At 37.8% G+C, this 16,183-nt stretch overlaps 1 protein-coding gene and 1 long non-coding RNA gene across 2 annotated transcripts; one reads left to right on the plus strand and one right to left on the minus strand.

The window, feature by feature from the left end:
• On the minus strand, window positions 1–10,012 carry LOC306885949 (isoleucine--tRNA ligase, mitochondrial-like). Its single transcript, XM_079442775.1, has 23 exons — window positions 9,430–10,012; window positions 9,108–9,230; window positions 8,572–8,725; window positions 8,275–8,423; window positions 7,401–7,450; window positions 7,174–7,283; window positions 6,985–7,075; window positions 6,778–6,893; window positions 6,514–6,683; window positions 6,338–6,428; window positions 6,061–6,212; window positions 5,235–5,395; window positions 5,051–5,153; window positions 4,821–4,914; window positions 4,577–4,685; window positions 4,392–4,494; window positions 4,192–4,317; window positions 3,519–3,650; window positions 3,333–3,439; window positions 3,102–3,247; window positions 2,833–3,023; window positions 2,126–2,270; window positions 1–1,756 (listed from the first exon to the last, which is right to left on the minus strand). The coding sequence occupies exons 1-23, from the start codon at window positions 9,598–9,600 to the stop codon at window positions 1,611–1,613; spliced, it is 2,940 nt and encodes a 979-aa protein (XP_079298901.1). The 5' UTR covers window positions 9,601–10,012; the 3' UTR covers window positions 1–1,610.
• Window positions 10,013–13,477: 3,465 nt separating this feature from the next.
• On the plus strand, window positions 13,478–14,876 carry LOC306886610. Its single transcript, XR_013785638.1, has 2 exons — window positions 13,478–13,645; window positions 14,334–14,876. It is a non-coding gene; the product is annotated as an uncharacterized lncRNA (long non-coding RNA).
• Window positions 14,877–16,183: the final 1,307 nt, after the last annotated feature.

Consider the following 16,183-nt stretch of genomic DNA (forward strand, 5'->3'; position numbering starts at 1 on the left):
TACTGTAGGATTGGCCTTTAATTGAAACTCAAATGTAAATATTCTAATATTTTGAGATACTGATTTTTGACTTTCATGAGCTATAGGCTCTAATCATCAAAATTAAAACAAAAAAACTTTTGAAATGTTTTACTTTACATGTAATGAATCTAAAATATATGAAAGTTTCACTTTCTGAAATAAGTTACAAGAAAAAATGAACTTTTTCACAATACTCAATTTTTTTTAGATGTACCTATATATTACACACAGCACAAGGACAAAAGCACAACAAAGAACAATTTTTTTTTTTTTTATATTCATGTAATTTACATGAATACTTGCCAAGATGAACATTTTTGATATTTTGTGTGCAGGATTTAAGAAATTATATGTTCATGTTATGGAGGAAAGCACAGTGCATGAAGGAGGTTAGGCCTCAATAGCCCTGCAGTAAGCAGTGTGCTATGTGCATGTGATTGAGCAATGTGTAGAGTAGAAATTAAACTGAAATTGCATTAAATCTGGTTGTTTAACCAAGATTAGGCTGCAATATTTTTTTCTCAACTACATTTAAGTTCCAGCAATTTAGCAAATTTCCAGTTTATTCCCATATATTCCCGTTTGTTCCCATGGAAAGTTTCCAGTCTTGAAAATTCCCGGAATTTTGCAACCCTAGTGCCATGCCATTTTTTCTCTTCTCAACTACTTATATCAGGAAATAAACATGAATGAACACATTGTAGTAGGCTATACAAGAAATGTATTAGCTTTGATGTAATTATTTACCTCATGAATTCCATTCAAAGTCCACTATAGCTCACGAGTCAGCAAGAAAAAACAACTGCAGAAATCAATTATGTATGTTTGAGTAAATCTGTCATGAAGACAAGTGTTTATGAAGACTATTATATAAATTTGGGATAGTGGGAATAAATGAAGATTCACGTTAAAATTTACATTCTCTTTCCTGTATGTACTGTGTTTATTGGTTTAGCAATAAAAGTGACGTCATAAAGCATCAATTTACAGGTAAACTGAAACTAAAACTGACAAACTCTCCTCTCACTGAGCCTCATTTATGAAACCAGCAGAACAAACATGTAAATTTTGCCAACCCTTTGTTAGATCAATTGCTACCTTCAACAAAGTCGCAATTTAAGATTGATTTCACAACAGACTTCTGCTTCGGCTTCATGAATGAGTCACACTGACATTACAGTACATCTTCAGTTCAAATTATGACGATAAAACATGCCCCTTCATGACTTGAATATACATAAAAATAAGATAGACCTGTTCAACCAAACCTTTCACCCACCGCAAAAACAAGCACATAGACATATACATACACAAAGGCCCTTTTCAGTGTACTGAATCAGTTTGTCTGAATCTGGTTTTTGTGTACTTTTTTTTTCCTCAGCTGAGAATCTCCTGTTTGGTTTTTCCTTCCAAATTCCTGCTTTATTCATTTATAACAGTTCATCTCCCGTTTGACCCCTGAGAAACACGATGCCCCTCTCTCACATCTTCTGCCTGTTACAATAGCAGCTTCATACTGGTCCATGTTAGCCCTTGCAGGACGAGGAGGGCCAGTGGGTGGGCAGTAGTCATGGCAACAGTCAGGGTGATTACTTGGCGTTTTCCAGCACGGTTTGGCATCGTGGGCAGAGGCAGTCTGGCTCATCTGATGTGTACCGTCGACATCTCGGACAGCGTGAGAGAGAGGTGGGCATCGCAGCTACGCTGTATGAACTCTCCTCACGAATCACGCCCCCTACACAACACACAGATGAGCATAAAATACACTTCTGTCTTACAAAAATACCTGAACAAGTTACTTTAGTGTTACAGTTTTTTCTTAATTGCGATTCTTATTCTGTTTCTCAAGTAAACAAGTTTATCATTGGATGTTACTTATCAGTGGTTCTCAATCTTTCTGACTAGAATTCCCACCAACACAATATTAAAATATTCAAAGGCCCCTCCAATATAAGTTATTCCTCCTGAATTCTGATGGAATTATGGCAATATATGGAAGTTTGAGAACCACTGATCTAAACTAACTGCAAATTTACTTTATTTGTCTTGAACACAACAGCCTAGCTAGGATTTTATCATTTACATCCAAAGAACAGCATCTTACCTTCCAGGTTGATGAGGAAGTTTCCTGTGCTTGTGATGGCATCTGATGGCAAATCCCGCGGGAGAGAGCTTGTCAGAGTCGTGCGTGAGGCCATCATGAGCTCTGTCAGCTGGGAGCCGGTGGAAGTGGGCTCCTCTTGAAGAGACTGACAGAGAGTGGTGGGAAATTTAAAATTGATGTAGTTGCAAGCAAACGAAGCACAACATTTGATGTATTTAAAGACATTTAAAAATCTAAATGTCTGTTTGAAAACATACAAATACAGAAAACATGTAAATGATTGGAGGACCCAAATTATGTGTTGCGATTTGATAAAATACTCGTAAAAAAATAAGATTTTTCAGTTCAGTTCAAGTGAGCTTAGTCATTCCGCTGTATGTGGATACAAACAAGAGAACAAAATGTCGTGCCTCGCAGGTCCATAGTGCTACATATAGACAAACATATTATTCCCATTACAAAAATAAATATTTCTTCTTCCTTTCTTCTTTGTAACAAACAGAAAGAGAAACAGAAAATTGCATAGTGCTTTCCATACAGGGTTAACGGGATATTTTCTATGAGCACTACCTACTGTCAGAGATTGAATTTGCATGTTTATCTCATTTTTTTAAGCACTTGTCTGAATAGACATATCACAATCAGGCCGTATTTCTGTGGCCAACATTTGTGTTGGTGTGAACAGGCCTTAAAATTCGTTGATGTACCTCCATGAGCTCAAAGAACAGGCCGGGCTCAATGGCAATGTTGAGTTCATACTCGGCAGCATTACGTCCCGGAATAGATGACAGGAAGGAATCTCTGATAGCACATGCACCCTCCACCGCTTCCTCCAGCCCTGGCCTCCGCCACACAGAACTGGTCTTAATCCAGCCGCTACGAAACAAAGTGTCTCCCTCTAAAGACGAAGAGAGAGGTGAGAAGTGTTACAGTCTGTAGACATACAGCATTAGTTGTACAGAAACTGCGTGTGTACCATCATGTCCAGGAGAGTGCAGGTACACCTCCTCAGCGAGATGAGGGAGCACTGGAGCGATAGAACGGCTCACTCCATCTAGAATCTCTTCTAGAACCGTCTGACACGACCTCCGACCAAGGGAGTCCTCAGGGTCACAATACAGCCTGAGAGAGAAAATGAGAGTGACTTTTTGCTAAAGAACATTAAAAAGCTTAAGGATTTTAGTTACAAAATTGAATGCGTGGTTACCGATCTTTAATGATGCTGAAATAGAAGTTTGATAAATCTCTAGTGATGAAGGATTGCAGCAGACGGATGACACGGCCATTGTCAAACTCACTGTAAGCATCCGTTACCTATAGCACACACAAACACACGTGACGTGATCGACTGCAGAGTAGAGCTGGTTTCTGTGCGGTCATCATTGAGACTCACCTTCACGCTGAACTCTCTGAGCACGTGCAGCATGTATTGATCTATGTAGTGCATTTGTTTAGGGTCCACGGTCTGGGAACGAGGATCAAAACCCTGGAGATTCCCCAAGAGAAACCTCAGCGTGTTCCTCAGCTAGAGAGAGAGCAGTTGAAAGAGTGACTATCAGCACATAAACATTTCGATTTCTACAACCGTTCGAAAGTTTGGGGTAGGTAAGTCAAGTTATTTGATCAAAACACAGTAAAACCATAATATTATGAATCATTACAATTTAAAATAACTGATTACTATGTGAATGTATTTTAAAAAGTAATTTATTCCCATGATGGCAAAGCTGAATTTTCCGCAGCTATTACTCCAGTCTTCAGTGTCACATGATCTTTCAGAAATCATTCTAACACTGATTTGATGCACTTTGAAACATTACTTCTTATTATCAATGTTTAAAACAGTTGTGCTGTTTAATATTTTTTTGTGCAAACTGTGACATTTTTATTTAAGGATTCTTTGAGGAATAGAAAGTTCAAAAGAATAGCATTTGTTTAAAATAGAAATCCTTTATATTATAAATGTCTTTTATTCTGACCTCAAACTTTTGAAAGCTAGTGTAAAAATCTCCTTTTGAACTAGAACTGATTGGCAGCAAACTAATGCAGTATTTTATAAGCCAGACCTTGTTGATGCTGTCTTTAGCAGCGTTCAGTATGTTCGGTCCGATCTGAACCTCAGAAAACACATTTGACTCTGCAGCCCACCATCTCAAAACATCAGCGCCATATGGAGGGGAGACAGACAAGTCCTGGGAGAGAGAAACAGATGAAACACTGACTGATTCATATCATTTGATTCTATAATTGTTTGATTATACATTACCTTCCCTCCATTAATAACAACATCTGGGTCGATCACGTTGCCTATAGACTTAGACATTTTTTCTCCTTTCTCACTCACAGCAAATCCATGGACCACTAGAGCTCTGAAACAAACACAGAAGCTCACCAATGTATTTTGACATGTGTATTTTCATTTGCATATACACATGCATTTGTATGACTCACTTGTAAGGGGCTTTATTCTGTACAGCTACACTGGTGAGGAGAGACGACTGAAACCAACCGCCGACCTGATCTTTCCCCTCCACGTATGAGTCTGCACGCGGGTCTGATTCTGAAAGAGAGAGAGAGAGACAGTAAGATTACACTACAACACAACAAAGCATATGAAAGGATGCCAGACTAGTAACAACAAAATACTTTTGGAAATAGACGCTAAATACAATTAAGCACCACTTTAAGTACTCACCTGGTAGCACAGCGGCCCATGAGGCTCCGCTATCAAACCAGATATCCAGGACATCTTCACCCCGCACATAATCAGATACTGCACCTGCTTTACTCTGACAAACAATTCATAACATATACTGAATCTTTTTGAGCACCAATTAGAATGATTTCTGAAGGATCATGTGACATAAAAGACTTCTATAAAATAATAGTTAAAATAATTCTACAGGTAGTATATGAAAAAAGTACCTTCTGAAGAACCTCCGGAGTCAGAAATGTCTCCGCTGGCTCCGTCCACCAGCTGTCACTCCCCTTCTCAGAGAAAACTTTAGCAATGTGTGTCACTGAGTGTCTGAGAGAAAGAGGGAATTAAACTTATAGTTTAAGAAGTTTTTATATGTGTTTGAGTGTCTATGACAGTATAAGTATATACTTGTTTAAGAGTGGCTCTCCAGTCTCTTTATGGTAGAACACAGGGATGGGGACACCCCAGCTCCTCTGCCGAGATATACACCAGTATGTTCTTCTGTCCAACATTGCCAACAAACTAGACCTCGCCGATTCAGGTATCACACGCACCTTCTGCAGGGCATCCTAGAAAAACACACCCAAAGTTTATTTTCTACAGATATATATAGCTTATTAGAAATCTGTTACATTTCTAATACTTTTTCATGAGTCACTAAAAACAGAATATGCCCAGATCACTCCAGATGGCTCCAGATTACATCTGTGATTTGGTCACTCTTTCTATTCCTTCTTGCACTCTTCCTTCTATTTCGTTCATTAGGAATGCTGCTTCCTTGTATTGTTTTAAGAAACTTCTTAAGACACATCTTTTTAGTAAATCTTTTAATTTGTGATTATTTACTGTGATTTTATTTTTATATTATGTAGTTTTGGTTGATTTATTTTGTTTGGACATGTTGTAGCGCTTTGAGTTTAAGAAAGGCGCATTAAAAAATAAAATTCATTATTATTATTATTATTATAATATATACACACACACACACATATACATATATATACACACACACATACACACAGTACAATAAATATACATAACACTTTTTAACACAATTTTAAATATATTTTTCACATTACAGTAATGACAATGAGATTTTTTCAGCACTATGTAAATGTAAATAAAAAAAATCAAATCAAAAATCAAAATATAAAAACAAAATTTGGGGGTGAAATATGACCCGTGTATATGTTCTTAACAGGTTGCTATTCTGTTCAGGAGGCCATTGGCTCACCTTAGCTTTGTCTTTGAGGCTGGCTGTGTTAATAAACCATTGTTTACTGGCTCTGATCACGACTGGCTGTTTGGTCCTCCAGTCATACGGGTAACTGTGGACACAGTCCTCCTCTTTCACAATGGCACCCACTGCCTGCAGCATTGAGATTACTGCCCACACACACAAAACATTAGTTCTGATTACTAGAAGAATGCATTTTAATTTCTCATTTCATATGGTCAAATCTAGTTAAATTTTTTCTTCTAACGTTTTCTTTTTCCTCCATCTCTCTCACCTGTGGCATTTCCTTCTGTCATCACAGATTTCTTCTGCAGTTCAGGCCCAGCCAGTTCTGTAAACCTGCCCTCCTCATCCACTATGCACTCCTAAAGAAAGAAAGACTTAATTAAAAGTCATGACAACAACCCAATATTTTTATTTTTCCGGCATATACAGATGTGGGTGACATACTACTGGCAGATTAAAGTGCGTAGCAACACCATAGTCCTCCATGCCATGGGCAGGAGCTGTGTGGACCAATCCCGTTCCCTTAGTCATGGTCACATGATTAGCCGGCAACAAAGGCACTTGTTTTGCAGAAATTATGGGATGCTGACAGACACCACCTTCGAGGTCTGACCCTGGAGATGAGTGAAGGAAAACAGAGAGATGCTTAGGCCAGTTTAAAAGGCATCATATGAAGTGATTCAGCCCAAAAGCAAACTCTGTATATACCTGCAAATGTGGCCAAACTTTCCAGATTTGTCTTCAGCATAGAGGCGAGGCTGTTGATGCGCTCTGAGGCCACTAGGAGGAGCTGCTCATTATCAGCTCGCTTCACTACAGAGTACCTGAAGAAGAGGAAAAACATGTAATTATGAACGTCTCCATCAAATCATATCATGCATATTTCACTCACAGATGCATAGGTGTGTGACTTACTGTACTTTGGGCATGTAACAAACCGCTTGATTGGCTGGAATAGTCCATGGCTGAGTCGTCCAAATCAGAGCAGACACATTACCCCAACTTTCTAAAGCACAGACAAAGATATTGGCATCAATAACAGCAAAATAATGATGTGGCCTGTATAAAGAGTATGTGGCACCGGAACAGACAGCATACACACACCTGCTTTCGCAGAGAGTTTAGCTGGCAGGGTGAGCAGGGGGAAAGAGATGTACAGAGCACGGCTCACATGCTCTGGATTATACTCCAGCTCAGCTTCTGCAAGCGCCGTCCTTCACAGAGACAGAAAATATAGTAGAAATCTGTACAACATCTAAATTCAAAGTGTCATGTATGTTATGCTTTATTAAAGGTTTTATGTGAGACTGCAAACACTGAGCTTCTCTCACCTGGATGATGGTGACCAGAAAACAGGCTTATAGTCTTGATAAATTAAACCCTGTACACAAAAATAGAAAAAGTGGGGTAAAGTGAGAAACTTTCAATGATATGAGGGTGTGTACACTACTATTCTAAAGTCTGGGGTCAGCAATTTTTGTTAACACTTTAGTATAGGGACCAATTGTCATTATTAACTAGATGTAGGCTGTTTATTTGTACGTATAGAGCACATATTCAGCATGACCATATTCTACATCCCTAATCCTACCCAATACCTAAATTTAACAATTACCTTACTAACTATTAATAAGCAGTATATTAGGAGTTTATTGAGGCAAAAGTCATAGTTAATGGTTTGTTAATAGCAAGAATTGGACCTTAAAATAAAGTGTGACCCAATTTTTTTAAGACATTCTTTTTTAATCAAATAATAAAATCAAAAGTCACAATAAAGACATCTGTAATGTTAGAAAATATTTCTATTACAAACAGAAATATTTGGTTTTATTCAAAAAATAATGAAAAAAGTATCACAGCTTTGACAAAAAAATAAGTAACACAACTCCAACAAAAATGATATTATAATGATTTCTGAAGGATCATATGACACTGAAGACCACTGAAGAGGCATAATGGAGTATTTATTTTAAAAACATATTCAAATATTTAAAAAAACATTTTTTATTATTTCACAACAATGCTTTCTGTATTTTTAATAAAATAAATATTACTTTTTTTTTCTCTAAACTTTTATAGTAGTGTAAACAGTAGTGTATATCATTACAGAATATTAATTTAATCAGCAAACTACTCTTTAAATACTGACATATGGAACGAAATCAAACATGTCAAGCTGTGTTGTACAGGAAAAACTTCTCCCACCTTATTATGCATCTCTTGGAAGACTTTCAGTTGGGCCGCTTCATATTTCCCATCAAAGGTGTAATAACAATTGTCCCAATCCGCCATCACACCCCAGCGCTGGAATGCAGCACGCTGCCGAGTTATGGCCCTCTCTGCAAACTCCCGCGCTGAACGGAGAGGCACAAGGCAGTTTTTGATTCACCAGAAGGAGCATATCTTAGCAACATTACTCAACTGACAGTTTTTTTTCAAGCTTCTAAGTTCTAAACAACTGAATTATTTGACCAGAGCATTCATTTCATGTGACTTCCTGACCTTTCTGTCTGATTTGTAGAGGAGTCAGCTCATTGGTTCCCAGCTCTCCAAGTGCTTTGAGCTCAATGGGCAGCCCATGGCAGTCCCAACCGGGCACATAGTGCACCTGTCTGCCTCTCAGCACCTCGAAACGGTTCCGGATGTCTTTGAGGATCTACAGGAGAGATCAAATGAGGATGCTGATTGCAGATTATTTGGAGTTCATGTGAGTTTATTTCCATTCATGTAGGTTCAGGTATATAACTATATGATAAGACGTCTTTGAATATGAATCCAGGAGCATCTACTTGTCTCAAGGCTGTACCCACCAGACCTCTGTATTTTTTTCTGAGGTATATAATAAAAGTAGTGAAATAATTTCCTAATAATAACTGTGCTTGGAAGCTGCAAATATATTCTGGAAAGTGTACTACACACATAAGTAAATCAAGGGATTCAAACATTTTCAGAGTGGCCCTGAACCTCCCAAACAAACTTGGACCTTAAATCCCTGCATATGGCCATGACTTGTGTGCATATAATCTGACAGAATGTACCTTATTGAGAGCGTGCCCAACATGCGGGTCCCCATTGGCATATGGTGGTCCATCATGAAGGCAGTACTCCTTTTTAGCTTTTTTCTCTCTCTGCCATGTGTACAGCTGGTCAAAACCACATTTCTGTAGAACAACACAGAAAAGACAACCTCATCCGTGATCTCAAGTGTGGCTTTTATAAAAGTACCACAAATACTGTCATCTTAATCATTCGTTATGATTAATGAAGTAACAGGACAGAACCACTTAGATCAGATCCTTCAGTTTTAACAGCATCAGTAACGACAGCTATTGTATCTGGATCAGGATCTATCACTTGTACCTGCTGGATCTGGATCTCTTGCTCCAGTAGGTTCGGCCCGTTCACTCTCATGGGGAAGTCAGTGCGGGGCAGCAGCACAGTGTCCCGGTACCGGTCTCCGGAGCACAGACAGCGCAGTCCCCATCGAGCCACACCGCCGAAACCTACCGCCGAACGCCGAATCAGCAGCATGAGGGACTCTGACAAGTGAGTTTGCGACCAGGGTGAGAGTTTGTTGTGGGATGTGACCTCCTCCTCCGCATAGGCGGCTCTCTGTGTCGCCCGGAACCATAGAAGCAACGCACATCTACGGGAACTGAGAAGACACAAACTCTCCACATTAACGAAAACGCCTTTTTCATGATGTGAATGAGGATTTGAAACGCAAGAGAGCGCTGTGGCATCACTAATAAGGACTTCGAGTTAGACAAAATATTTTTAAAAATCTTTCAATCTTAAAATTGCTTGGTTTTATGATCACAGCGTTTAGTTTTAATTGTGGGGGCTAAACATGTAATGCAAAGAGGATTGAAAGATGTACAAATAAACGTTCCCCAAAAGTTCCCCTGTTGTTTCATATTTGATAAATACGTTTCTTCAGTCCAATAAATACTCATGTTGAAAACAAACAAACAAACAAAAAAAAACGAACAAAAATGTAAAAATGTGTTTTTTCTGTACTTTGTCGATGTACTCAACGGAAAGCGGTCGTACAGTATATAGCATATAACTTAATATCTTATTTCACTATGTTAATAGCAAGAGAACCTGTAATAACTATTTAAAACATTAACAGTTTATCATTATCCTCATAACTCCTCTGTGGGTGGGCGGGTGTTTTTGACGTCACTTTGGGATTAATAGGCCCACGTCTGTCCCATCATTGAGCACTGATCCTTGATCCAGCAGGAAACTTCTCTGGAAGAAGACAACACGGGCATAAAAATGAATAAAATTTGGATTCTGTGTTTTGCGGTGCTGATCATCACCATACCATTTTCAACTCAGGTAGGCACTATGATTTTTTCATTTATAGTCTCGTGTTTATAGAAAATAAGACACGTAGCCTATATTAATAACATATGGTAGCAAAGAACATCTACATGTAGATCCAGTGCTAAGAAATCACTCTCTAACACGGACACAGTAAAAAGTGAGCTCTATTTCTGACTTTTCTCTTTGCCTTCTTGTTTGGTGTAGAGTAGCGATGCTCAGAAATCCTCAAGAGGAGGCAGTAGCTCAACATCCTCTAGTACCTCCACAAATTCCAGCGCTGTAGGATTGGGTCCTGTCTGTGCCCACCACACTGTACCTGCTGATCCCTGTGGCCACCCTGGGCTTCATCCACAGTAGATCCTAAACTGATGGATGGAGAGTGTTCGCCATAGATGACCAAGACCGAGACAGCCATTCACCCCAAAGAGCAAACGTTTCCACAAATCTTGAAATCAGAAGATGCCACAGTTCACATTTTTGTAATGGATTTTAAGCAATGAAAATTAATAAAGTTTGGAAAAAAGAGGGGATTTGTTTGGTTACACCTGTTTTAGGGAGCTTGAAAGACACTTGCAACAGGGCTCTTTGTCGTGTTTTGCTCCAAAATCACTGTTTTCGAGCTCACCTACTCCATGGCAAATTCTCTTGGTAGAGTTTGATTCCCCTATCCTTAGTATATGATTGAGATTAAGCAAGTTATAAAAAAACTGCATTACTTAAATCAGTAATCACTGTACATTAAAATTTTAGCACAATTTCCATTTTTGTAATGACAATTATGTGTACTACAAATTTTTAATTTGACTATAAATGTGATCTGTGTACTACATCTCAGAATGTGTCTGTACGCACAATTAAAATAGATGATTGTATATGTTTGTGTCATTTTTTTCATTCAAATCAGTATTAATGCTTTCTCCTAAGATATGGGGGAAGTCGTGGCCTAATGGTTAGAGAGTCGGACTCGTAATCCAAAGGTTGCGGGTTCGAGTCTCGGGATTGTAGGTGGGGGGGAGTGAATGTCCAGCGCTCTCTCCACCCTCAATACCACGACTAAGGTGCCCTTGAGCAAGGCACCGAACCCCCAACTGCTCCCCGGGCGCCGCAGCATAAATGGCTGCCCACGGCTCCGGGTGTGTGTTCACGGTGGGTAGTAACGAGTTACATTTACTTCGTTACATTTACTTGAGTACATTTTTTGGGTAACTAATACTTTTAGAGTAACGTATATTTTAAAATGGGTACTTTTACTCTTACTCAAGTATATTTTTAGAGAAAAAACGGTACTTTTACTTCGTTACTGTGGGCGACTCTCCTCTCGTTACTGTATCTTAATGCAATACAAGTTAAAAATGCTTCGGTTTTGCAAACGCGCCGTCTACTTTTCTCAGGGCAATGAACGATGCCCATTCGCGAATGATTAATTCTTTTGAGTCGATTCTGTTTAAAGGCTTTATCAAACCAGTTGGCAAACCAGTGAATCGGTTCGCGAATCAGTTTGAATGATTCGTTCAGTTCCCTGCCGCACGCGCTGAGTCTCTGAAGCGGTTCTCACTCAGATAACAGAGATTTTAAAAACATCAAGAGCGATGAAGACGTGGCTTTGGATCTACAGTCAGTTGAAAGCAAATCTGCAAAGGCTTGTTTGCTAGAGCTATATGAAGATCTTTTATTAGATGAACACCGCGTGTGCTGTCTACTGTCACGATACCACTATGACATTACCAGTTTGTTGTACATGTACCTTACATTAAATACAATTAACGTTAATTAAATAAGGTGTCACAGAGTATGAAATGAACACCCGCGGAACCGCGTTAGCTCTGCGTAGCAGCGCGTGGCCTATTCTAGACTCAATTAATATTCATATTTTTACAATATTTACGCTTGCAAAAATATAGGCTACATTTGTTTACATTTTGCAGAACAGAAGATCCGTCAATATGCATTTGTTTCGTTATGTTCAGAGCAGTCATGTGAGGAGTTTTCAGAGGTTTCAGTGTCAGAGGTTATAGGATAATACATAATTAATTTACTTTAAAATATAATTTAATTCAGTGATGCAAATCAGAATTTTCATCAGCTGTTACTCCAGTTTTCGGAGTCATATGATCCTTCAGAAATCATTATAATATATCGATTTATTACCAGTGTTGGAAACAGTTTTGCTGCTTAATATTTTTGGAACCTGTGACATTTTGTTCAGTATTCTTTGATGAACAGAAAGCTAAAAAGAGCAGCACTGATAATAAATCAACATGATTTCTGAAGGATTATGTGACTCTGAAGACTGGGGTAAAGGCTGATGAAAATTCTGATTTGCATCACTGAAATAAATGACATAAAAAAAAAAAATATATATATATATATATATATATTTTTTTTTTTTTTGAACGGCAGTGTGTGTGTGTGTGTGTGTGTGTGTGTGTGTGTGTGTGTATACACATCCACATTACATAAATGTAATCTATATATCTAAATAAAAATAGACTATATTCAGTACCTATATGATCCAAAGTAACTAGTAACTAACTACTTGAGTAGTTTTTTTATCCGATACTTTTTTACTCTTACTCAAGTAACTATTCAGACTATTACTTTTACTTTTACTTGAGTAAATATTTCTACAAGTACTTTTACTTTTACTTGAGTACAGTTTTTGGGTACTCTACCCACCTCTGACGGTGTGTGTGTTCACTGCTGTGTGTGTGCACGTTGGATGGGTTAAATGCAGAGCACGAATTCCGAGTATGGGTCACCATACTTGGCAGTATGTCACTTCACTTCACTTCATATAATCAGAGTTTTGTAATAGTTTTTCCCCCATGTGTTTTACTGAAGAATTAGATGAGCACAGCCAAGAACAAAGCAACACAAATGAGAGTGTTATAATAGTTTTAGTAAGGTAATAGCATGTACAGTAGAAAATACAGGTATCCTAGATTTAAATTTATTGAGAATTTAGTGTATTTGACATTTTAAAAACAGCTTTAAGAGATGAAGGCACTGTACTGATAGAGGATGTGATGCTCCTCTTAAACCAATGAGCAGGTGTTTAAACACGTCACACATTGGTCACGGTGAGAATAAAACTCCCCTCCTGTCCAACATCACTGAGCACAGACTCTCTGCCCCACAGAAAACATCTCTGGAAGAAGAAGAAGAAGGCATAATCATGAATAAAATCCTGGCATTGTGCATTGGGTTACTGGTTATAACCTTACCGTTTTCATCTCAGGAGGTAGGCACTGTGATTTCTTTCACTCTTGCCTTAAACATTTGAGTTTTTTTAGAATTTCATATCTTATTTATCCTTTGATGATTTTGTTTTTAATATTTAATATTAATATTTAATAAACTGGTACATTTGTTAATTATTAGTTGCATGCACATGCAAAATGTTGATTATACAAGAAAGGTGTGTCATCAGTTCTCTTTATACCATGTAGATGCAGAAGCACGGGTGGATTTTGTCTTCTCTACTTAACATGAGTCCAAGTTCATTATAATATAATTATAATATGTAAATATAACTTTTTTTAATACCAACAAAGTGTATTTTAAAGCAGCTTCTCAAAATAAACTTTAAAGTGACATAGACTGTTCAAAAACAAAAAAAAGCGGGTAACGTAAAGTGGGTGTTGTGTGTTAAATTCAAAATTAACTGGCTCTAATTAAATACTAGAGAGAGAGAGAGAGAGAGAGAGTTAATATAGATAGATAGATTGATAGATAGATGGACTGATAGATAGATAGATATGGCTGTATCAGCCTGACTAAACTTGGTTAAAGCTGAAAAAATAATTTATAACAGTCTGATCCAGCAGAAAATAATCTTTAAGGCAGCCTAGCAACTGCAGTAATATAAAATACAGTAATATAAAATAATCTGATTATTTATTCGCACTTTTTTTTCCATGTTGGTGTAGACAAAACCATCAGGCAAACCAGCTATCAACGCTACAGTTGCGCAGCCTCCGGCCAGTGCTGCAGGATTGGGTCCACTGCCCACCGCGCTGTGCCTTCTGATCCCAGCAGCCACCATGGGCTTCATCCACAGTAGATCCTAAACTGGCTGGAGAATGTTTAGATGACCAAGAGGAGCAAAGATAGCTAGCCAGTCACATGAAGACCAAAATTCTTGTAGCTAGAAGACACAACAAGAACAACTCAACAAGAAGATGCCACAACAACTCACGTTTTTTTTTCTTCTTTTTTTTTCTAATAATAAGAAAAACTGGGATTTAAAGGAAAATTTCCACTGTATCCTGTACAGAGGGTCCTCCAAACCCCAACGAAACCGCACCATCAAACTCTTTGTTGTGTTTTAGCCCTGCTTTAATTTGGACTCATCAGTCTGTGTGAATCTGATAACTGTTATCCACCTTCTCCAAAATATTTTTGTACTAACTGTGATTAACTAGTAATGATTAAGAATGTGTCTATATGCACAATTAAAGTGGATGATTGTATATGATTGTGTGTGGCTTTTTATCCAAATTCAAATTAACGTGTTTTTTTTAAACATGCTATAATCAAACTTTAATTTATGCATTTAGATTGTAATATTACACAAGATTGACATTTTATAATTAATCTTACATTGTCAATACAATTAGTGTGATCTTGGCTTTGAAACAATCTGTTTGGCGCACCTGTATTTACACTGTAAAAAAATAAATAGTTGAGAAAATGTGAAAATGACACGAATGACAAACCTTAACGGATAACTTAGTCTAATATGTAGATAATATTGTCTTTGCTTGTATAACAAATTACCAGACTAAGACATCCAGGAAATGGATATAAGTGGCTGAACATTCTCCAGGCCTCAAAACTAGACACAAATCAACAAATGTTAAAAAGATATGCTCTTTACATCACAGTACAACAAATAACTAACAATAATGACAAAACAACAACAAAAAAGTTGAAATTAATTAACTCAATTCCTGGGGCCTGTTCCATAAAACAAGTTTACCAAATAAGCCAGGCTTATTTCAGTAATTCTGACTTATTTTCACTTGATTTGGTTTCTGAAAGCAAAATTACCATAGCTCAAGCTCAGTCACTGTGGCAACTTATGCTGGCAAACTAACCTGGGGGCTGTTCCATAAAAGACGCTAAGAAAAGCGGGGATTAAAGTCCAAAACCTGACTTGAAATAACCTAACAAATCAATCGGGACTAAAGCGGTTCCATAAACGACAATTCAAGTTCACGCAATCTGACTAATGCTATCCAGGTTCAATGAGTCAGGATAATGTGACGTACACGCTTATTCTGAAGCAGCCCATAATGTCGATCATGGATCAAATCGATCCACCATAGCAAACAGCGAATATTTGTGCTGTTTAACGCATTTGAAACATTGTGTTTTCCTCAGTGCATAACTGATACGTCACAGGTATATTTTTTACATCTGTAAATGTCAGAAAGCCATGCAAATATATCCATTTAGCTGTCAGGAGTGGGCGGGGCTTACGCGAGAGAACGAGCGCTGCGGCGCGCATGCGCGCTACACAGACAGAGCAGAATAGAATACTAGCTCAAGAATTCTGAATAAAATATACATTCTGCTAAAATATTTGTTGTTGGACATTAAATGTGACACATAGAATTTGACTACATATAAGTGTATTTTTATGATAGCAGCAACTGTTAATCACTAGCTCAAATGAGTTAAATGTGTGTTCCTCTTATCAGTTAAAATGTACTCTGATTTCTATTATAAATTTACATTTTTAATTCAGTGATTTTAACTTTTGATTGTGTTTTTA

The sequence above is a fragment of the Barbus barbus genome, assembly GCF_936440315.1.
Source record: "Barbus barbus genome assembly, chromosome: 20".
Taxonomy (NCBI): Eukaryota; Metazoa; Chordata; class Actinopteri; order Cypriniformes; family Cyprinidae; genus Barbus; species Barbus barbus.

Coding starts and splice junctions, on each gene's coding strand:
- LOC306885949 (XM_079442775.1), bottom strand. CDS start 9,600: ATGCTGCTGATTCGGCGTTCGGCGGTAGGTTTCGGCGGTGTGGCTCGA. Junction 6,684..6,777: donor AAGTTTGGCCACATTTGCAG/GTATATACAGAG, acceptor ACTCATCTCCAG/GGTCAGACCTCGAAGGTGGT. Junction 4,915..5,050: donor CTCCGGAGGTTCTTCAGAAG/GTACTTTTTTCA, acceptor ATTGTTTGTCAG/AGTAAAGCAGGTGCAGTATC.